Source organism: Myotis yumanensis, unplaced genomic scaffold, assembly GCF_028538775.1.
Source record: "Myotis yumanensis isolate MYYU_CA2020_CCGP unplaced genomic scaffold, mMyoYum1.0.hap1 SCAF_7, whole genome shotgun sequence".
NCBI classification, from domain to species: Eukaryota; Metazoa; Chordata; class Mammalia; order Chiroptera; family Vespertilionidae; genus Myotis; species Myotis yumanensis.
In genome coordinates, this window is record NW_027223758.1 from 38,742,865 (window position 1) to 38,766,046 (window position 23,182).

Here is a 23,182-nt window from a genome sequence, read left to right on the forward strand (position 1 = left end):
GAATACACTACCCACAACTACCCAAATGCTAATCTATGATGGATAAATTGCGGATGTAGTAGATAAATGGATAAATTGTGGTATATTTTCTCAATGGAACACTATACAGATGAAGATTTACCACAACTGAAAATCTTCAAAAGAACGGATTGCAGGCTCAGAAATATATAAAAGAGATTTCTGTGAGGAAGACAGTATAACAAATTGCTACTTTGACATGACTATAAAAGGCAATCATATACCTTTATGGGATGGCCATGAAATCACACTTGTGTGACAATATGTCAATTACAGAAGGTATTGTTTAGAGATTTAAAGCCTTAGGAGTCCTAGACTCTATTCCTATAAAATACAGCTCTGATTATTCAAAGTGGTACTGCAAAGTTTGATGCTGATATAACTGACAGCAACAGGGGCATTCTGGCCCAGAAAGTGATCGTGAGATGCGGCATTCAGAATAAGCTGATTCTCCAGGAGAGCAGAGAAAACAAACCAGAATTCAACTGTGACAGAAGAAACAAAGCCTGAATACACAGTTCTCAATTGCTGGTGGCCATCAAAACCTTTCCTAGTTTAGTGTTCTACTGTGGTCGTGGAAAGTAGTCCCAGGAGAGGTGAGGGAGTCATAGAGCATGAGTGAAACCATTCCCCCTGGCGGCCTTATCCCCTCCTCCCCTCTTTCTGTTTCTTCACAGGGATTAAGGTCCCTGAGCCATGGTGCTGGTGGGGAAGACAAATGGGGCAATCTGTACAGATTGCTATCTTTTCAGGCACTTAGAGGATAGGATGGTAGATCACAAGATACTTATTATATCATACAATCAAGACGTGAAAAAGGGTGGGGGAAAAAAGAATTTGGACAAGAGAATCTGTGTTGGGGTTGGGAGACTAAACACTCAGGGCTGTATGGGAAGACTGCTCAAGGTAAAATACCTGTCAGAAGCAAAGGCCAGAAGGAAGAAAAGTCCTAGCACCTAATAAGCCAAAGAGACAAACAGAGGTGCCATCATGGCGAGTGAGCCACAACTCACCCGGGAGTGACGGCTGATCACTTGCGAATTGTGAATTCTGAGCAAAACCTTCTCTGATCACCCTTATTTAAAACGGCAACCTATCCTCACTCCTCCCCACCCTGACACTTCCTATCTCCTTTCCCTGCCTTTAAAATTTTCTCCATAGCACTTAATACCATCCGTCAAAACAGTTGATCTACCAATTTATTTATTGTCTCTCATCCCTCACTAGAATACAAGGCTCTATGAAAGCAGTGATGTCTGACAGGTCTGTTTATTGCTTCTGGCACATAGCAGGTATTCAGTAAATGCTTGTTGAACCAATAGCCATAGTTTAAGGTCTGGTTCTCTCATTGGTAGAGCTTTAATATCAGCTATGTCTGAACCAGATTCTGGGTAAAAATATTCTGCACTCTTTTTCTGCTGGATTGAGTTATTCCCATAGGTAGTTGATCTGATTCGCTATGGGAAGATCTTATTAGATGCATTCTCAGAGGGGCAATAGCTCTAGATTTTGGCTATACCCAGCCCACTTCTAGGCTGTCTCCACGACAGGGAGGGAATGAGTATAAGAAAACGAATCTGATGATCTGGGTTCTAGTCCTCACTCTTTTAGTGCCTGGCTGTGTGATTTTTATCAATTTCAGTTTCTCCATCTTAAAATAAACTTGGTGGAGAAGTTGATCTCCAAAACTTCTAGCTTTGATTAACTAGCACAGTGATTCCCAAAGTGGGCGCTACCGCCCCCCGGTGGGTGCTGCAGCGATCTAGGGGGGCGGTGATGGCCACAGGTGCATTTGGGGGCGATGAGTAACTGCTATTAAAATAAAAAAAAATTAATTTCCAGGGGCTGAGTAATATTTTTTCTGGAAAGGGGGCGGTAGGCCAAATAAGTTTGGGAACCACTGAACTAGCATATGGATGGGAAGGCTGGGTTTAGATCCCAGAGACAGGAGTTCAGATATGAGAATCTCCAATATAAGTTCTTGAGTAGAAGGAAGAAAATTAATACTTGTTGAAAACACCCACCATATGCCTTGCAATGTACATAAAATCTTATGTATTTTTTACACACGTAATTTTTTTGTATGTAAATTCCTCATCCACAAGTTGAGTAACACAAAACTCAGGGAGGCTAAGTGATGCCCATAAGCACACAGTAAGCAGTGTCAGACCTGGAATTCAATTCAAGCCTGTGTGATGCCAAAGGCTGTGTGCACTCTTTCCACAATACCAGAAGTTCCCACTCCAACTGCTTATCAGAATCAAAGGGGAACAACATACAGATTCCCGGGCCTTACACCAGATCTCCTGAATCAGAATCTATACTGGGGCTGAGGGTGAGGGTGGTGGTGGTGGCTGGCAAGTATGTTTGGAAATCTATTTTAAAAGTTCAGGTCAATCTGATGATCAATCAGGTGTGTGAAGTCTGCACTGTATACATTCTACACATACTGGGTGTCTTCAAAGAACAGGAGTCAAGTGATGAAAGAGGTACTCGTGCAATAATCCATCTGGCAATAGTGCTCATTGTACACTGGAGGACTACTGCCTTGGGTTAAAATGATTGGCTTATTTGTGTGCCTCTCCAACAGGATGGTCTGCTTTTTTAGTGTTGCAGCTTTACTGTGGTTTCCCCAGCATCTGGTGTAATGCCTGCCAAGCAGTTCCGACTCACTGTTTGTTTAATAAATGAGCAAAAGCTAGATAAACATTAAATCTCCAGCATACCCTGAAGTTTTGTAGCTTCCTACCCATCCTTCCTTCTACCTAGAAATATTTCCTTAGCATACACTACATGCTATACACTGTGCTAAGCTCTTGAAGAGGGAACGAAGACACAAAGTTAACTGGAGGGTCTAGCCCTGCCATGGGGGAGGGGATGTACTGCAGAACATTAAGTACATGCCTGGCTGATGCGGCTCATTGGTTGAGCATAGACCTATGAATCAGGAGGTCATGGTTTGATTCCCAGCCAGGGCACAGGCCCAGGTTGTGGGCTCAATCCCCAGTGAAGGGTGTGCAGGAGGCAGCTGATTGATGATGTTTCTCTTTCATCGATGTTTCTGTCTCTCTCTCCCATCCTTTCTCTCTAAAAACCAATAAAAACATATTTAAAAAATAACAACCATAAGTACACAAAACAGAAGGTGAAAGAGGGGAATCAAGGAGCCTTCCTATAAATACTTCCACAAATTACTCCAGACTCACTTAGTACTTTGTTTATAGATGTTCTCTACAGAACACCTGTGAAACAGTGCCCTGTGTTAGACTAATAATATGTGTGAAGCAAAAATGGGTAAGACTGAAAGTATAGGTGATCACAAGTATAGGTGATGACTTCAACTTTCTTCTCTCAACAACGAGACAGAAAATCAGCAAGGATAACAACTCAATACTATCAACATTTACGGGATACTTCAACCCACAACAACAGAATATTATTTTCAAGTGCCCACAGAACATATATCAAGAGAGATCATATTCTGGACCATAAAACATACCTCAACAAATTTAAAAGAATTAAAATCATACCGAGTATGTTCTCTAACCATGATGGAATCAAATGAGAAATCACTTCCAGGGACATAACAGGAAAATGTCCAAACACTTGGAAACAATCAATACATGTCTAAATAATCCATGAATCAAAAAGGAAATCTCAAGGAAATAAAAACAATATAGAAACCAATGACAATGAAAATACAACATATCAAAATTTGTGGGGCACAACTATACCCAGGTGGAGAGGGAAATTTATAGTACTAAATACATATATTATAAAAGGGGAGGGGCCTCAAATCAATAATCTAAACTTTCACCTCAAGAACCTGGAAGAAAACAAGCAAGATAAAACCAAAGCAAGCAAAAGAAAGTGATAAAAATCAAAACAGAAATCAATGAAATTGAAAACAGAAAACAATAGATGAAAACTCAATGATATGAGGAACAGCATCGCCACAAGCAGCCCACTCCCATTCAAGGAGCAGTAGCCGCCCGAGCAGCCTCCCCCAGCCTGAGGAGCAGCCACCACACGAGCAGACTACCCACGTCTGAGGAGCAGCAGCCCTGTGCAGTCCACAGTGGTCCGAGGAGAAACAGACACACGCAGCCTGCACCTGTCCGACGAGCAGCAGCTGGGTGAGCGGCCTGCCCCCATCTGAGGAGCAGCAGACACACGTGCAGCTCGCTCCCACCCGAAGAGAAGCAGCCATGCAAGCAGCCCATCCCCCATCTGAGGAGCAGCAGCCATGCGAGCAGACAGCTCCTGTATGAGGAGCAGCAGCCGCACGAACAGATAGACTGACCACATCTGAGGAGCAGCAGCCCTGTGCAGCCTACACTGGTCCAAGGAGCAGCAGTCTCACGCAGCCTGCACCTGTCCGATGAGCAACAGCTGGGTGAGCATCCTGTCCCCATCTGAGGAGCAGTAGCCACACATGCAGCTCACTCCTGCCCGAGGAGCAACAGCCACGCAAGCAGCCCGTTCCCCATCTGAGGAGCAGCAGCTGCACGAGCAGCCCGCACCCGTATGAGGAGCAGTAGCCCGGTAAGCAACCTGCCCCTGTCCAAAAAGCGGCAGCCTCACGAGCAGCCTGCCCCATCTGAGGAACAGCAGCAGTGTGCATCCAGCCCGATCCAAGGAGCAGCAGCCACGCTCAGCCCGCCCCCACCTGAAGAGCAGCAGCCTCATGATCAGCCCACCCCTGCCCAAGGAACAGCAGTGGGGCGAGCAGCCTCACTTACCAGCCAGAGGAGACAACAATGCTGCGAACAGCACCCACCAGAGGAGCCAATGCCAACTGAGGAGCAGCCACTACTGTGACCACTTGAGGGGAAACTGCAGCCTGAGGAATGACTACCACCCAAGGAGCAGCCACTGCACAACTCGATATCTAGATCAGTTGGTGAGACCAAAAATGGGTAGACAAAAAAACCCTCAAAGGAAAGAAAAGGATGAATTGCCAGAAAAGCGGCTAAGTGAAACAGAGGCATGCATTATGTCAGAAAAAGAATTCAGAATAAGGGTCCTAGAGTGCATAAACTGGATGGAGGAAAAAATCAACAACTTGTGCAAGAATCAAGAAAAAATGGATGAAAAAACAACAACTTATGTAAGAATCAAGAAAAAATGAAGAGTGATATAGCTGCAATAAAAAACACCATGGAAAGTTTCAAAAGTAGACTAGGAGAAGCGGAGGACCGAATTAGCGAATTAGAAGACAGGGAAGCAAAACACATCCAAACTGAACTGCAATTGGAGAAAAAATTAAAAGACAGGAGGAGAGCCTAAGGGAGCTATGGGACAACATGAAACGAAGCAATATACGAATAATAGGGGTGCCAGAACAACAGGAAGAGGAACAAGGATTAGAAAACCTATTTGAAGAAATATTGCCCGAAAACTTCCCTGCTGTGGGGAAGAAAAAGGTCACACAAGCAAAGAGAGTCCCAAACAAGATGAACCCGAAAAGACCCACACCAAGACACATCATAATTACCATGGCAAATGTTCAGGACAAAGAGAGAATCTTAAAGGCTGCAAGAGAGAAACGGAAAGTTACATACAAGGGATCTCCCATTAGATTATCAAATGATTTCTCAACAGAAACACACCAGGTCAGAAAAGAATGGACGGAAATTTACAAAGTGATGCAAAGCAAGGGACTGAATCCAAGAATACTCTATCCAGCAAGGCTATCATTCAAAATTGAAGGGGAAATAAGCAGCTTCACAGACAAAAAAAGGCTAAGGGAGTTTATCACCACCAAGCCAGCAATGCAAGAAATGCTAAAGGGACTGGTGTAAAAAGAAGAAATAAAAAGCTAAGAAAGAACACAGGCACAAAAAATAAAAATGGCTACAAACAAGTACTTTTCAATAATAACTTTAAATGTAAATGGACTAAATGCTCCAATCAAAAGACATCAAGTGGCTGAATGGATAAAAAAACATGACCCATACATTTGCTGTCTACAAGAGACCCACCTCAGCAGAAGGGACTCACACAGACTGAAAGTGAAGGGATGGAAAAATATCTTTCAGGCAAATGAAAATGAAAAAAAAAGCTGAGGTAGCAATACTTATATCTGAGAAAATAGACCTCAAAGTGAAGGCCATAACAAGGGATAAGGAAGGCCACTTCATAATACTAAAGGGATCAATACAACAAGAGGATATAACCCTGATAAACATATATGCACCCAATGTAGGAGCACCCAAATACATAAAAAAACTCCTGGAAGATATCAAGGAGAGATCGACAACAATACATTCATAGTAGGGGATTTTAATACACCACTGACATCACTGGATAAGTCCGCTAGACAAACAATAAGCAAAGAAACAGCAATCTAAATGACTCACTAGATCAGATGGACTTAATTGACATCTTCAGAACATTTCACCCCAAAGCCGCAGAATATACGTTCTTCTCAAGTGCACATGGGACATTTTAAAAAATAGACCACATATTGGGTCACAAGCAAAGTCTCCCCAAATTCAAGAAGACTGAAATCATACCAAGCATCTTCTCAGACCACAATGGCATAATATTAGAAATAAACTACAATAAAAACAATCCAAAACACTCAAACACTTGGAAGCTGACTAGCATGTTATTAAATATTGATTTGGTTACCAATGAGATCAAAGAAGAAATTAAAAACATCCTGGAAACTAATGACAATGAAAACACAACAATCCAAAACCTATGGGACACAATGAAAGCAGTCCTGAGAGGGAAGTTTATAGCTCTACAGGCCTACCTCAAAAAGCAAGAAAAAATGGTAGTAAATCATCTAACTCTACAACTCAAAGAATTAGAAAGAGAATAACAAGAAAAGCCCAGAGTGAGCAGAAGGAAGGAGATAATAAAGATCAGAGCAGAAATAAATGACATAGAGACCAAAAAAAAAAAAAAAATACATAAGATCAATGAAACCAAGAGCTGGTTCTTTGAAAGGATAAACAAGATTGATGAACCTCTAGCTAGGCTCACCAAGAAGCAAAGAGAGAGGACCCAAATAAACAAAATCAGAAATGATAGAGGTGAAATAACAACAGACCCCACAGAAATACAAAGGATTGTTAAAAAATACTATGAACAACTCTACTCCAACAAACTAGACAACCTGGAGGAAATGGACATATTCCTAGAAAAATACAACCTTCCAAAACTCAATCAGGAAGAATCTAAAAATCTCAATAGGCGCCGAAACCGGTTTGGCTCAGTGGATAGAGTGTCGGCCTGCGGACTGAAAGGTCCCGGGTTCGATTCCGGTCAAGGGTATGTACCTGGGTTGCGGGCACATCCCCGGTGGGAGATGTGCAGGAGGCAGCTGATCGGTGTTTCTCTCTCATCGATGTTTCTAACTCTCTATCTCTCTCCCTTCCTCTCTGTAAAAAATCAATAAAATATAAAAAAAATAAAAAAAATAAAAATCTCAATAGGCCAATAACTATGGAAGAAATTGAAGCAGTCATCAAAAAGCTTCCAGCAAACAAAAACCCAGGGCCAGACGGCTTCACAGGGGAGTTTTACCAAACATTCAAGGAAGAACTAAAACCTATCCTCCTCAGACTTTTCAAAAAAATTCAAGAGGAAGGAACACTTCCAAGCTCATTCTATGAAGCCAGCATCACCCTAATACCAAAACCAGGTAAAGACAACACAAGGAAAGAGAATTACAAGGAAAGAGAATATCCCTCATGAACATAGATGCCAAAATCTTCAACAAAATCTTAGCAAATCGGATCCAGCAGTACATCAGAAGGATCATACACCATGACCAAGTAGGATTTATCCCAGGGATGCAAGGATGGTACAATATCCGCAAATCAATAAACGTGATACATCACATAAACAAATTGAGAGAAAAAAACCACATAGTCATATCAATTGATGCAGAAAAAGCATTTGACAAAATCCAACACCCATTTTTGATAAAAACTCTCAGCAAGGTGGGAATAGAAGGATCATACCTCAACATAATAAAAGCCATATATGACAAACCCACAGCCAACATCATACTCAATGGGCAAAAACTAAAACCATTTCCCTTAAGAACGGGAACAAGACAGGGATGTCCACTCTCACCACTCCTGTTCAACATAGTACTAGAAGTATTAGCCATTGTAATTAGGCAAGAAGAAGAAATAAAAGGCATCCAAATTAGAAAAGAAGAAGTAAAACTGTTCTTATTCGCAGATGATATGATATTGTACATAAAAAACCCTAAAGACTCCATCAAAAAACTATTAGACTTGATAAATGAATTTGGCAATGTAGCAGGATACAAAATTAACGCCAAGAAATCTATGGCATTTCTATACACCAAGAGTGAACTTACAGAAAGAGAGTCTAAAAAAGCAATCCCATTTACCATCACACCAAAAAAATTAAGCTACCTAGGAATAAACTTAACTAAAGCGGCAAAAGACCTCTACTCAGAAAAGTACAGGACGTTGAAAAAAGAGATAGAGGAAGACATAAAGAGATGGAAGAACATACCATGTTCTTGGATTGGTAGAATCAACATCATTAAAATGTCCATACTACCCAAAGCAATCTATAAATTCAACGCACTTTCCATTAAAATACCAACGGCATATTTCACAGACCTAGAAAAATTCATCTGGAATAAAAAAAGACCCGGAATAGCTGCAGCAATCTTGAGAAAGAAGAACAAAGTAGGTGGGATCTCAATACCAGATATCAAGCTGTATTACAAAGCCACTGCTCTCAAAACTGCCTGGTACTGGCACAAGAACAGACATATCGATCAATGGAATAGAATAGAGAGCCCAGAAATCGACCCGAACCAATATGCTCAATTAATATTTGACAAGGGAGGCAAGAACATACAATGGAGTCAAGACAGTCTCTTCAATAAATGGTGTTGGGAAAATTGGACAGATACATGCAAAAAAATGAAAGTAGATCACCAACTTATACCATACACAAAAATAAACTCAAAATGGATAAAGGACTTAAATGTAAGACGGGAAACCATAAAAATACTAGAGGAATCCAAAGGCAACAAAATCTCAGACATATGCTGAAGCAATTTCTTCTCTGATACAGCTCCTAGGGCATTGGAAACTAAAGAGAAAATAAAGAAGTGGGACTACATCAAAACAAAAAGCTTCTGCACAGCAAAAGAAACCATTAACAAAACAACAAGAAAGCCCACTGCATGGGAGAACATATTTGCCAATGTTATCACCGATAAGGGTTTAATCTCCAACATTTATAGGGAACTCATACAACTTAACAAAAGGAAGATAAACAATCCAATCAATAAATGGGCAAAGGACCTAAATAGACACTTTTCAAAAGAGGACATTCAGAAAGCCAAGAGACATATGAAAACATGCTCAAAGTCACTAATCATCCGAGAAATGCAAATCAAAACAACAATGAGGTACCATCTCACACCTGTCAGAATGGCTATCATCAACTAATCAACAAACGACAAGTGCTAGAGAGGATGTGGAGAAAAGCGAACACTCGTGCACTGCTGGTGAGAATGCAGACTGGTGCAGCCACTATGGAAGACAGTATGGAGTTTCCTCAAAAAGTTAAAAATGGAACTCCCATTTGACTCATTGATCCCACTTCTAGGAATATATCCCAAGAAACCAGAAACACCAATCAGAAAGGATATATGCACCCCCATGTTCATAACAGCACAATTTACCATAGCTAAGATCTGGAAACAGCCTAAGTGCCCATCAGCAGATGAATGGATTAGAAAACTGTGGTACATTTACACAATGGAATACTATGCTGCTGTAAAAAAGAAGGAACTCTTACCATTTGCAACAGCATGGATGGAACTGGAGAGCATTATGCTAAGTGAAATAAGCCAGTCAATGAAAGAAACATACCACATGATCTCACTCATTTATGGATAATAAAGACCATTATAAACTGATGAACAAAAATAGATACAGAGGTAGAGCAGCATCGAACAGACTATCAAACTACAGCGGGAAGGCTGGGCAGGGTTGAGGGGGCAGGAGGAGGGGGTAAAAAATCAACTGAAGGACTTGTATGCATACATATAAGCATAACCAATGGACATAAGACACTGGGGGGCAGGGGAGGCCAGGGGATTGTCAGGCATTTCCTCTTCAAGAGTTCAAGCACTGACTTATTCCAAAACTTGACTCCCTCCCTTTGAGCTCCGGTGCTGGGCAGCAGCTTGTAAGGAACCAGGGACATATGGGGAAAACAGAATTGTCTGGAATTAGCATGAGAGCTGGGGGAGAGAAGGGAGGTGGGCAGCTTCCTCCCAGACAGCCGTGGTGGCAGAAGCCATTGTTCCTTTCCTGAGACCACCTTGCCCCACACACACTACGGGATGTTGGGGAGGTGGTGGTGGTGGTGGGGTGCACCATATCTGAGTCTAAATCAACAAATTCTGTTACCTCCTCTAAAATAGCCCCAGAATCGAACCCTTTATACTACCTCCACCCTAGTCTGAGTCATCCTTTCACCTGGGTTATTACAACAGCTGCCAAACTGGTCTTCCTGCATCTACCCTGGCCCCCTTACTACTTTCTATTTAACAGCCACAATGCTTCTCTTTTTACTCGAAACCACCCAGTGGACTCTCATTTCACTCAGAGTAATACCCAAAGTCATTAATTTGCTTCAAGTCCCCATGCAATGGGGTCCCAGGCTAATTTTCTGAGCTTGCTTCCAGCCTTCTGCTTCAGATCACTTCAGCCACTCTGTCCTCCTTGCTGTCTCTGACAAATGCCCAAAGTGGTGTAACCTCAGGACTTGGTACTTGGTTTTCTCTCTGGAGCAACATTCCACTACATAGTATATGGCTTGTTTTCCCTTTTTTTTTTTTTCAGGGCTCTGATCAAATGTTACTGTCTCAGTGAGGCCTTCTCTGACCAGCATATATAATAGCCTCCTATCCACCCACACATACACTCCTCATCCCCCTTACCCTCCTTGATTTTTATTTAAAGCACTCATCACTTCCTGACTCATTTTATACTTGCATGTTTATTTGCCTTTCCCTATATTAGTTAAGCTTCCAAGATAATGGATTCTCACTGTTTCCCTAGAATAGTGCTTCAGACATAGATACTCAAAATTATTCACTGAATGAATGAGAACCACTGGCTCAGGAGTGAAGAATTTGGGATTTGACATCAGATAACCTTGATTTGACTCCTGGCTCTGTTATTTCCTATGTCTAAGTGACATTGGGTACTCACCCATATTTTATGTTTTCTAATTTATCCAATAGTGATAATAATGTCCACTCCATAGGACTATTGTAATGATTAAATAAAAGAATGTATGTAATGTGCTTAATAAAAGTGGTTTGGGCCCTAGATGGTTTGGCTCAGAGGACAGAGCATCAGCCTGCAGACTAAAAGGTACCAGGTTCGATTCCAGTCAAGGGCACATACCTGGGTTTCGGGCTAGATCCCCACTGGGGGTGTGTGCAGGAGGCAGCCGATCAATGATTCTCTCTCATCATTGATGTTTCTATCTCTCTCTCCCTTTCCCTTCCTCTCTGAAATCAATAAAAATATATTTAAAAAAAAAGTGGTTCGGTATAAAAGTGCTCAGTATATGAGTGTTACTTAATACACAAAGATAGATACACTAGATTTGGACTCAAAGACCCTAGGTTGTAATTATAATTAGAATAGAGGCCCGGTGCATGAAATTCATGCACAGGTAGGGTCCCTAGGCCTGGCCAGTGATCAGGGCAGGCCGGGGCCTTCCTTCATTCTGCGCCGCCCCCTGGTGGTCAGTGCATGTCATAGCAAGCGAGCGAACTCCTGGTCTCCTGGTAGAACTCCCGAGGAGCCAACTTGCATATTAGGCATATATATATATATATATATATATATATATGTTGACTGTGTGATTTTAGGCTATTCATCTCTTTTATAGTAATTTACTCAATCAGCTATGAATCAGCTGTTGGGGTAAAAAAGATAAGATGCAGTTCCTTCCCTCAAATTCAGTTATGTGGTCTTGGGTAAGGTTACCTAATCTCTCTCAGCCTGTTTCCTCATTTGCCAAACGGGAATTACACAATGCGTACCTCACAATTTGTCTTATGGACTGAATGAGTATCTAAATGAAAATATTGTTAACTGGTTCATAGCAACTGCTCACTATGTTGGCCATGATTATGATTCTAGTCTGGAGGAGAAGCACCTAAGCAAATAACTACAATACAGTGAGTTAAAAGCAAAAACAGGCATCAACTAGAAGACTGTCTCCTAGCTGGAGTCCACCCACAACTGATAAGTTCCATGATGATCAGGAAATCCTAAAATTCCATATGTCTGCAAAAACCAACTTCCTACCACTATTCCCAGAGCAGAAAGACAAATTTCTCTGCTGATTTGATAACTGGAATTTAAAACTTTTTGAAAACAGTAAAAGGTTTCAGTGTCTGAAACAGCGTTTCTTAAAGGAGGTCAATGGACCCATTCACTTCTCGGCCTCCAACTCCAAAGTTAACGTTACTTAAATTTGAGGAACAGTAAAACGGACCTCCAGAGACAGCATGTACTTTCCCAAATAAAGCCGCCAATTAAGAGCCAAGAGCAGCCTAGTGTGTTTTATGACATAAGGACTGGACATTAAAGGGTGGACCTGAAGCCGAATGGGAGTCCATCAGGTGAGACGGAGGGGCGTCACCTTTGGAGAAAGAACAGTAAGAGCTACCGTATGGAGGCGGGAAAGGGCACGTGGGTGGCTTGGCAGAGCAAAAAGCTTTGGGGGGTGGGCAGCCAAGGAGCAGTGTTTATGGAGAAAGAATGCGGCTCAGATTTTGTCAGGTGAGAAAGCCTCCCTACATTCCCAGGTCACGGTCTCAGCCTCAGTGTCCCCTCGGGATCCCCCGCTAAGGGCCACCAGTTGTTGATCTCCCTCCTGCTCCCGCCACTCTTCCCTTACCTCGTCTTCCAGCCTTTCCCTCACTGTCCCGCCTCCTCCGCCCCGCCGGAAGTGACGCATAACCAGAGCGCCGCGCCGCGCCGCGCCAGAAAAGTTCCGCGGGAGCCGGAGAAAGGGTTCCGGAGAGACACACTGCGCCGGCGTGCGGGCGCGAGCGGCGAAAGCATCTTCCGGAGGCCGCCGCCGAACTGCGTTCCTTTCCCCTCCGAAGTGCCCTGAACGAGGTTCAGAGAGGCCGCCGCCGCCACTGGAGGAGTGGATCTACAGCCCTGAGACCTCCCGGCGTCCAGCTCCTCCGGCCCTTGCCCTTTGACCCTGCTCTCCCGGCGGGGTGAGAGGTCGGTGGCCATCTTGTGGCGGCGGCGCCGGCGGCTGTTACTGCGGAGACCCATCCCCCTCCCCCTTGCCCGCCTGGCTGCCTGTCAGTGAGTAAAGAGTCTCGCGGGCGGTCTGGTGAGGCCCCGGCCTCCTGCCGTCGCTCTTCCCGCCGCACTGGGCGGCCCAGGCCGCTCCCCGCCGGGCCTCGCCGCCGCCACCATGTCCTCCTTCTCGGAATCCGCGCTGGAGAAGAAGCTCTCGGAGCTGAGCAACTCGCAGCAGAGCGTGCAGACCCTGTCTCTGTGGCTCATCCACCACCGCAAGCACGCGGGACCCATCGTCTCGGTGTGGCACCGCGAGCTGCGCAAAGGTAAACACCCTCCCCCCGCCCTCCCGAGCCCTCCCCGGGCCGTCCTCTCCTCCACCCGCTGCAGGGGCCCCTCGAGCTTCTTCCATGAGTGTTGCTTTCCAGGCCCGGGCTCTGATCGCGCTTCTGAGGCTGGAGACAGTGTTACCCCATTTCTCGGAAAAGGGAAACGAGGAAGGTTTCAGGTACTTGTCGGGGGTTCCACCACCCAGGGCGCCAGTGCTCGGACTCCCAGTTCAGCCGGCCGCTTTCCCTCCGGGTTCCTCCTGACACTTGTCGCTATTATTATCTGGGCCGTGCTCAGCGCCCTGTGGAGGTTACTGGCCGAGCCTGTCGTGTGCCAGGCGCTTGACTGGGCATTTGGAGCGAGAGCCAGCAGACTGTGGAGTAAGACTGCCTCGATGAGTCCTGGCTCAGCCACGCAGCTATCTGGGCGATATTGGGCGAGTTTCTCCATCCGTGTGCCGCTTGTTTGCTCATCTGCAAAATGAGGACGAGGATAGCTGCCGCTTGCAGAGCCCTTATTCGGTGCCAGTCATTATGCCAGGACGGGTGCATGTATGCTCGCACTCAGTCCCCAGCACAGCCCGGGGAAGTGAGTTCCGTGACTCCCAGTGTAGAGAGGTTAAAGGCCCACACCACATAGGCTCCTCTTCCCACGCGACTTTCATTGATTCCAGACCCCGCTCACCATCGAACAGACACTCCTGGATCTCAGCCGATTATGTGCCAGGCACTAGGTTGGGTGCTTGAAAGCGTGTTGGCTCCAGAGGCCAACTCTCTGGAATTGCAGCCTGACTTTGACATTTACTGACTCCAGCAGCTTAGCCTCTTTGGTCCTCTGTTTCCTTACCTATAAAGTGGAGATGATGATATTTACTGTGCCGTTATCATGTGCCAGGCCCAGGACTGATATCTTTACATGCATTGTCATTTTTTAAGTTTTCAGAGTCCTGTGAAGTAGAGACTTTGCAGATGAGAAAAATCTGAGGCTGTAGTAAAGAGAATAATCTAAATGGTGTCAGACACAGTGCTGGCATTCGATAAAAAATAGCGAGATGGGGTTACTGATTGCTCAGGGTGAGGTGGGGTCTTCACCTTTATGTTGCTTACAGTCTGGTGGGGAAAGATGGTCACCTACGCAGCCATCTGCTATCCTGATGAGTCCCCAGCACAGTGGTTCTCAACCTTCTGGCCCTTTAAATACAGTTCCTCATGTTGTGACCCAACCATAAAATTATTTTCGTTGCTACTTCATAACTGTAATGTTGCTACTGTTATGAATCGTAATGTAAATATATGATATGCAGGATGGTCTTAGGCGACCCCTGTGAAAGAGTCGTTCGACTGCCAAAGGGGTCGCGACCCACAGGTTGAGAACCACTGCAAAGCAGAGGACACGAAGCCTATATGTGATAGGCCCTTTAAGAAACAACTTACCTGTGTTCTCTATGATTAGTGAGGTGGGGATTCTACCCTGTTTTACGGATGAGGAAACTGAAGTGGCTAAGTGGTATTTTTAAGGCCTTGCAACCTGTGAATGAAGCTCAGACTACAGCAGGTGGCAGACACCAAAATTCAGGATTCTTTCAGGAGAGTCAGTTCTAGTCCTCTAGCAGAGACCCACCTCCAAATATGTACTATGCTAAGATAGAGGTCCCTTCAGCCTTCTGGGAAGTTGGGGGATAGAGCCTACAGGTCCCAGAACCTCCTTCATGTACCTCACTGTGCCATTCAAATACAGTATTTCTAACATCTGAGATGTGGGAAAATGTGAATTGCCTCTATAGGATCCTATCTGGTAGGCTCTGAGTCAGGTTAGAGAGTCCATCTCAAATATCACATCTTTTCGGAAGCCTTCTTGATTCCCCACCTCACCCTACTTGAGTTATTGGGGTGATGATGGGGGAACCATTTAGAAAGTCCATTAATTTATGAAGCTCCTTTAACCCTAATCTCACATGATGGAAAGTTATGGCCAGCATTGTTATCCCTATTTTATGGATAAGAAGATAAAGGTATGGGAAGATTAAGTGCTTTGTTCAGGGTCACACAGCTGGGACCTGAGCCCAGAGCTCTCTGACACCAAAACTTGTGCTTTCAAGTACCCAGTGCCTCAGTGCACTTACGTGCAATAAGTGAGCGTGATCATAACCTTCCAACCAAACCTGTAGCGCTTTTATTAGAATTAATCACAACCTGCCATCCCACACCAATTTAACATTTACAGTTGGCCTCTGTATCCATAGGTTCTGCATCCAACCATGGATTGAACATATTCTAAAGAAAAAGTTATGGTGTTGCTGATGTGTACTGTGTAGTTAGGTCTAGGATGGTGGCATCTGTACTGAGCATGTCATTATTTTCTCTTGTCATTATTCCCTAAACAATACAATGTAGCAACTACTTACATAGTATTTATATTTTATTAGGTATTATAAGTAATCTAGAGATGATTGAAAATATATAGGAGGATTTGCTTAGGATATGCAAATGCTGTATATCATCTATAATAATAAAAGCATAATGTGCAAATTGACCCAACAGCTGAACGGAACGACCACCACGCTATGACACACTGGTGCCAGGCCAGCCAAGGCGGGTGCGATGCGATTGGTCTGGGGAGGGCTCTGTGATCACCCCGCAGAGGGAGGCCCAGGACACCCTCTGCGGGGCGGTTGATCGGGGGCTCTGCAGAACCGGGGAACTGGTGGGGTATGTGGCGGTGGATGAGGATGCAAAGCTGGCAGCCGGGGGAAGGAAGGCCTACCCTTGCAAAAATTTTGTGCATCGGGCCTCTAGTTTTATATAAGGGACTTGAGCGTCTGTAGATATTGGTATTGGCACAGGGGTTAGGAGGATGAGGAGGTCTTGGAACCATCCCCCCTCGTAGATAATACTGACAGACTGCTGTATTTCATTCTTTCTAGTTACCTCTTTTTCACTAGGTTGTGTTTTGAGGAAGAAACTAGACCTCTTGTTTCTTTGTAACACCTACAGTATTTAGCATGGTACCTGTTACCCAGTTAAAAAGTTGCTTAGTAGGAGTTAAATTGTGGTCTCTGACATTTTGAATAAACAGCACTAATACAACTTTCTGTGATGATAGAAATGTTTTATATCTGTGCTGTCCAACAAGGTAGCCACTTGCCACAGGTGCCTACTGAGCACTTGAAATGTGTGATTAAGCAATGAAAATTTTAAATAAATACAATAAAAAATTTAGTTCCTGAGTTTTGCTAGTCATAATTCAAGTGTTCATTCATGTGGCTAGTGGCTACCATATTGGACAGTGCAAAGCTAGAGGATACGCTTCCAAGTATCAGGATACAGCTTCCTAATATCCAGGCTTCATGAATTGAAAATGCCCCTACACTAAAGTGGAAAATAGTTTGTGCCCTAATGTTCAAATTGACCACCCCTTAGGTTCTAGCCAACCCTGAGTCTTTTAAGTGGACAGTTCTATCTATGGTCAAGCCATTTTCCCTAAGATGTTCACAAACTATCTCTGAGTTGCCTTCAAAAAATATTTACCACATTTAAAAAAATTACTTTTTCTTAATGTAAGTACTACGTCTATTGCTGATGTATTATTTTCTTCTATTGCTGATGTATTGTTTTCTTTTCTAAGACTGATTCTTAATTTATCTCTTTGAGCTCTATTCTCCCTATCTTTATGAAACTGTTTGGTGTAAAATACTCTTAGATGAATATTTTTTACAAATGTGTTTGTTTTATCTTGGCCTGAATGCAAATAAGCCTTTTTTACAAACTTTCTTTTCTAGTTGTCAAAACCAGCCAAACAGTGAACATTTTTGGTCAACTAGTTATTTAAACTTTGCTCAATAACTATTTCAACCACTTTGGAATGTGCATCAGTAGAGTGTGAAAAGATCTATTTTGTCATATTGGAAAGATATCTGAACAAGTGAGCTGTCACCTGGAGCTGGAGTGGAGGGTGTGTGTGTTGTGTGCATTATGACTGTGTGTTAAAGTGCTCTAGGACTTTGTCATATCACCTTTACACACATGGTGCTTATATTGACTGTTCAGGATGCTGGATGTGGAGGGATAAAGTTTTATCCTAATTAAGTACTCATTGCTAAATTTAAGGATGATGAAAAGTAATTGGTATTGTAGATAGTGAAAACCTTGACTCTCTGGCCTCTTAGCTATCATATTTGTAATACTGAAAAATATATCAAGTCTTTCTTGAATGTCCATAGCATTTTATAATATGAATTCTGAGTTTTTTAACATTAAGCATATGGAATTTGTAAAGCTTTGCTTTTGTGAAGTCAAATTTGCTTTGTTGAAGTTCTGTTTTACTTTAGAATCTGTTAACTTTCATGGCATTATAGACTTGGTAGTTTTACTTGTTGCAACATCCCAGAACAAGGTTTGCTTTTTCCCCTTAAAAACAAAAACAAAAACAACAAAAAAACATTTTGCCATAATCATACCTTTGTAGCAGCATAGCTCCAGGTTTTCAATATTTCTCACCAGTTGGCCATCAAAATTAGGTTGTTACCAGAAGGTTTATACAATTCAGTATATTCATACTTAATTTTTTGAGCACTTCAAGTCATCAGTTTAAACTATAATATGTTCTAAAAATCTCGTTTTTAACTTGGGTTATTCTTCTGTGGCTACACTTAAAAGTGTCAATGTCTGCTATGTCAGAATTTATACATGCTGTGTGCATTTCAAAAGAAACGTTTCTGAGAGAAGCGGAGTAAGGACTTGGTGTGTGTAAAGGTTAACATAGGGCTTGCTTGAATTTTTCAGGTACTTTGGCATTGTGGTTTAAGAAAATTTAGTGTTTTGAACTGTCTGATTGTGTTCTTATTTATTTCTTTTAAAAGAAAACTGGGATCAAAAATTGTAATTATGTAACTTTACGGTTGAGAAGTTATGTGCATAATAGCCAGGAAATTCAGTAATGTTTCCCCAAGCAACTGTAACTCAGACATATTGCCTGAAGTTTTTATGGTTTAATATATGATACCTAGTATAGAGTAATAGAAAATACTACATAGAGTATGTATAAGAGAAAAATTATGGTTTTTGTGGAACCCATAACTTTGCATATCCAGATTTCAGACATGTTTAAATTTTCATTAAAAATATAGCAGTGTATATTTGTATTTGAGATATAATATCCATTGGTGCATCTAGAGATTGCTCTGGATTTTAGAATTGATGTAATTGACTAATGATGGGTATTAGAATGTTCAAAGAAAAATTCTCAGTCTAGGAGCATAAATTATAGGAACCCACCTCAGTCTTTCATTCTGCAGTATTTGACAATTAATAATAGTGAGTTAGAAAAGCTCATTTTTACAATAGAGTAAATGAAAACCTTGGCTTTAACATGTCTTCTGGAGAATATTGACTGCTTATCCTTTAGGAATTTTCTTCAGATTATCTTCATTTTTACTGCTCATTAATTACCCTGGTTAAAATAACACAGAAGTGAAGACGGTCCATTTTTGTTTTGTTTTTACAAAAATTGTATTCTCAAACCTCTTTTGTTAGAGTTTTGTTAGGAGTTCCTTAGTTGGTTTTTCAAATACGTAGCAGTCTTGACCTCAAGTAGATAATGCTTGTCTTACTATATAACTTAGGAGTGGCTTAGGGCAAAGAATTGTGAATTGAGAATTTCCTTAATGTAAGTTAAATTATCTTTTCTTTTTTCCAGCCAAATCAAATAGAAAGCTTACTTTTCTATATTTAGCAAATGATGTCATCCAAAACAGTAAAAGGAAAGGACCTGAATTCACTAGAGAATTTGAATCTGTCCTTGTGGATGCTTTTTCTCATGTTGCCAGGTATGTTGTCTCTTTTTTTTTGTTTTACTTTAAAATATATTACCTTTCCTCCTTTTTGTTCTTTCCTTTTTCAAGGTAACTTTTGTAAATTGATAACTTGTACTTTACATAGATGTGCTTCACAGAGTGATGCAAAGGCTAAGTTATGGTTTTATATTTTGCTGGGCCTTTAAAAACTACCTCAGCCATATAAACATTTTGATGCATTAAGGAATTCAGTCTAGCACTTGAATCATCCTTTTCCCTAGATGTAGTCATTTATTGAATTCATTTCTTGAGTATGGTATTTTTCTTTCTTTGGCTGAATTGTCTCTAGCTTATGGTCTAAAACATAAAGCCAAATAGTACAAGGGAACCTTCCAGTAACAAAACATTAGCAAGAAATTAGTTACTTATGCCTTTATTTTTACTTCCTTCCTTCTGGATGTCTGGTTTACTAGAAATAGTGATCATTACTGTCGCTGCAAAGGTAATTACTAGTGTGGAAAGTAGATATTTGCTCTGGCTATATCATATGAAGTCTTTGCACTGTTGTGTTTTATAACAGAGAGGACTGGAGCATAAAGCACACATATACCTAGTATCACAGAAAACATCCATTTGATTAAAAGTTTTATAAATCGTTCTTATTCATTTAAAAACAAGTTGTTTTTCTATACACACAAGTTAGTTGCCTAGGAAGAGCAGAGAAAAACAATTTTGCACTAACTTATTATTCAGTAAACATAAAAAAATGAATGTCTTTGCAAAAGGAAATTGGGACGTACACAAAGGAGACTACTGGGTTAAATAAAAATTGTTCTAGGGTCTAAAGTGTAAGTGAAAAGTCTTAAATGTGAAAATAAGTCTGCACTCCATGAAAGATTTAAAACATTTAAAGGAATAAAATGAGAAATCCAAAAGAAAGAAATTACGTCTAGATTTCTAGAGGTGGAAAAAAAAGACTTGTTTGTCCACTACATAGCTGGTTCGCTCTTTTGTTGAACATGGGCACTGAAGAAAATGTGTTATGAAATTGAATAAATTGATGAACAAAGACAATGTGTTATGAACTTGTCTCCTTATAACAGAGAGTAAACTTAGAACAAACTACTAGAGTAGCTGTTTGAAACTGGAGATAGGTTTTTTTCTTGTTTTGAGGAGATTTAGTTCTGTTTCTTAGACATTGGCTGTAGCTCTGCCTTCAACACTGAGTGACTTTATATGTGATACTTAGCTTTTTGAGCCCAAGTTTCCTAATTAGAGTTGTGAGGCTAAAGTAAAACAGTATGGTCACCCTGGCTGGGCAGTTCAGTTGGTTAGAGCCTCGTCCCAACATGCCAAGGTTGTGGGTTCCATCCTGTATAGGGCACATAAGAAATGATGAATGCATAAGTAAGTGAAACAACAAATCCAGTCTAGCACTTGAAACATCCTTTCTCTCTCCCCTACCCCCTCTTACTCTCTCAAATCAATAGGGAAAAAAATGCTCTGGCAGGGCAGCTCACTTGCTTAGAGCCTTGTCCTGATACACCAAGGTTGCAGGCTCAATCCCCAGTCAGGGCACATGCAAGAAAAAAAAAAGCAAAGCAGTATGTTTGAAAGTACATAGTACAATGACTCATCCAAGGTCTTTGTTACTTCATAGGAATACGCTTAGTGAAGTGTCTGGCACAGAGCTGCTGGGTTATGTAGCTTTAAGGGGATACCATTTATGTAGCCTTGCTGTGAATGCTGGTGTCCCAGGAGCTGGGCCACATTGTGGTCTGCCCTGGCACAGAGAGAGATTCAGTAAATATTTAATGAATTAATTAATTTAGGGTGTAGGAAATTGGCTAAAATAGTTTTCTGTAGCATTATTAAATATAACATTTTTATTCAAAAATTGAACAGTAATCGTTAGCTGCCCCAAATTCAGAAAAGGGTAAATAGAAGGGGATGGCAGAAGGAGAATGAACAATAAATATCAGGATAGAAAATCCCTTTTCTATTTGGTAATATCTTAAGACCTATCTAGGAGAAACTGTGAGGAAGGAAACATGGTCCTTTTTAATAAAAAAAAATCTCCAAGTTATTTATTTTATTATTAGTAGTAGTATTATTTGCATTCTTCTAGTTCTTTTAGTGTCATATTTGAGTATTATATTTGGGACCCCCATGTTTCCAAGCCCCTCCCCCTACCATTGTTAGAACAGAAAGGCCAGCCATTCCACTTCAATAGTAATGTACCTTATCTATAGTTAGAAGTGCTCTCTGTATGGTTTTCCTTTGGCCAATTGATGAACAAAGATAATTGATCTATTACTATTGGCCAAAATTGATGAAGAATCCTATATAATAAAAGGGTATCTACACTAATAAAAGAGAAACATGGTAATTAGCGTACAACCGCTACCCTTTTCATTGGCTAATCAGTGAGTATATGCAAATTAACTGTCAGCCAAGATGGCGGCCGGCAGCCAGGCACTGAAGCGAGCAGGGAAGCTTGCTTGCTGCAGTGAAGGAGTACTCCAACATTCCCCGCCTGCACTGCCGGCCTCTCAGTAAGAAGGTAAACAAAACACCAGAAAACAGCAGACTGAAACCCAGCCGGACTGAAACTTTGTATCAGTGTTTTCAGCAGCGAGGCCTCAGAGCTAAAGCTGGCCCAGAATAAAAAAAAAAAAAAAAAAAAGAAAAGGAGCGGTTGGGAGCTCCAGTCACTCACCACCCAGAAAACAGCCCTCAGCTGGCCAGGCACCCCAGTGGGGACCCCCACCCTGATCCAGGACACCCTTCAGGGCAAACCAGCTGGCCCCCACCCGTGCACCAGGCCTCTATTCTATATAGTAAAAGGGTAATATGCCTCCCGGCACCGGGATCAGTGTGACAGGGGGCAGCGCCCAAACCCCCTGATTGCCCTGCGGCTCTGTGTGTAACAGGGGGCGGGGCCACAACCTCCCTATCTGCCCTGCTCTGTTCCTGATAGGGGAAGGTGCCCCAACCCCCTGATCAGCCCTGCTCTGTGTGTGACAGGGGGCGGGGCCACAACTCCCCCCGCCCCCCTCCGCTGCTGCCACGGGCCCTGCTCTGTGTGTGACATGGTAGAGCCATAACCACTCCATCGGCCCTGCCCCAAGTGTGACAGTGGTGGCGCCCCATCCTCCTGATCGGCCCTGCTCTGTGGGTGATAGAGGATGGTGCCCCAACCCCCCCACTGCCCCCACGGGCCTTGCTCTATGTGTGACAGGGTAGAGCCATAACCTCCCCATTGGCCCTGCCCTGAGTGTGACAGGGTGCAGCGCCCCAACCCGCTGATCCGCCCTGCTCTGTGCATGACAGGGGGCGGCACCCCAACTCCCCAATCGGCCCTGGTCTGAGCCTGACCAGGGGCTGCACTTAGGGATTGGGCCTGCCCTCTGCCACCCGGGAGCAGGCCTAAGCCAGCAGGTCGTTATCTCCCGAGGGGTCCCAGACTGCGAGAGGGCACAGGCCGGGCTGGGGGACCCCCCTCCCCCCGCCCCTGAGTGCACAAATTTTTGTGCACCGGGCCTCTAGTCCTATATAATAAAAGGGTAATATGCAAATCGACCAAATGGCAGAATGACCAGTTGCTATACGTGCACTGACCACCAGGGGGCAGACCCTCAACGCAGGAGTTTCCCCCTGGTGGTCAGTGTGCTCCCACAGGGGGAGCGCTGCTCAGCCAAAAGCCGGGCTCCCAGACTGCTAGAAGGTGCAGGCC

At 42.8% G+C, this 23,182-nt stretch overlaps 2 protein-coding genes across 8 annotated transcripts in view; one reads left to right on the forward strand and one right to left on the reverse strand.

The window, feature by feature from the left end:
• The window catches only part of TTI1 (TELO2 interacting protein 1), a 48,226-nt gene extending 35,239 nt beyond the window's left edge, over window positions 1-12,987 (reverse strand). For all 3 annotated transcript variants that reach the window (XR_011472151.1, XR_011472150.1, XM_070420301.1), the window contains exon 1: window positions 12,964-12,987. The gene's annotated coding sequence lies outside the window, so the exon portion shown is untranslated. The remainder of the gene's footprint in view (window positions 1-12,963) is intronic.
• Window positions 12,988-13,144: 157 nt separating this feature from the next.
• Window positions 13,145-23,182, forward strand: part of RPRD1B (regulation of nuclear pre-mRNA domain containing 1B) — a 74,735-nt gene continuing 64,697 nt past the window's right edge. For 3 of the 5 annotated variants that reach the window (XR_011472152.1, XR_011472153.1, XM_070420304.1), the window contains exons 1-2: window positions 13,145-13,651; window positions 19,350-19,479. Coding sequence is in view for 3 of the 5 variants with exons in the window: in XM_070420304.1 (XP_070276405.1) it covers window positions 13,501-13,651; window positions 19,350-19,479 (281 nt within the window). In the remaining 2 variants the exon portion in view is untranslated. The remainder of the gene's footprint in view (window positions 13,652-19,349; window positions 19,480-23,182) is intronic. The other 2 variants (XM_070420305.1, XM_070420302.1) reach the window with 2 other exon arrangements.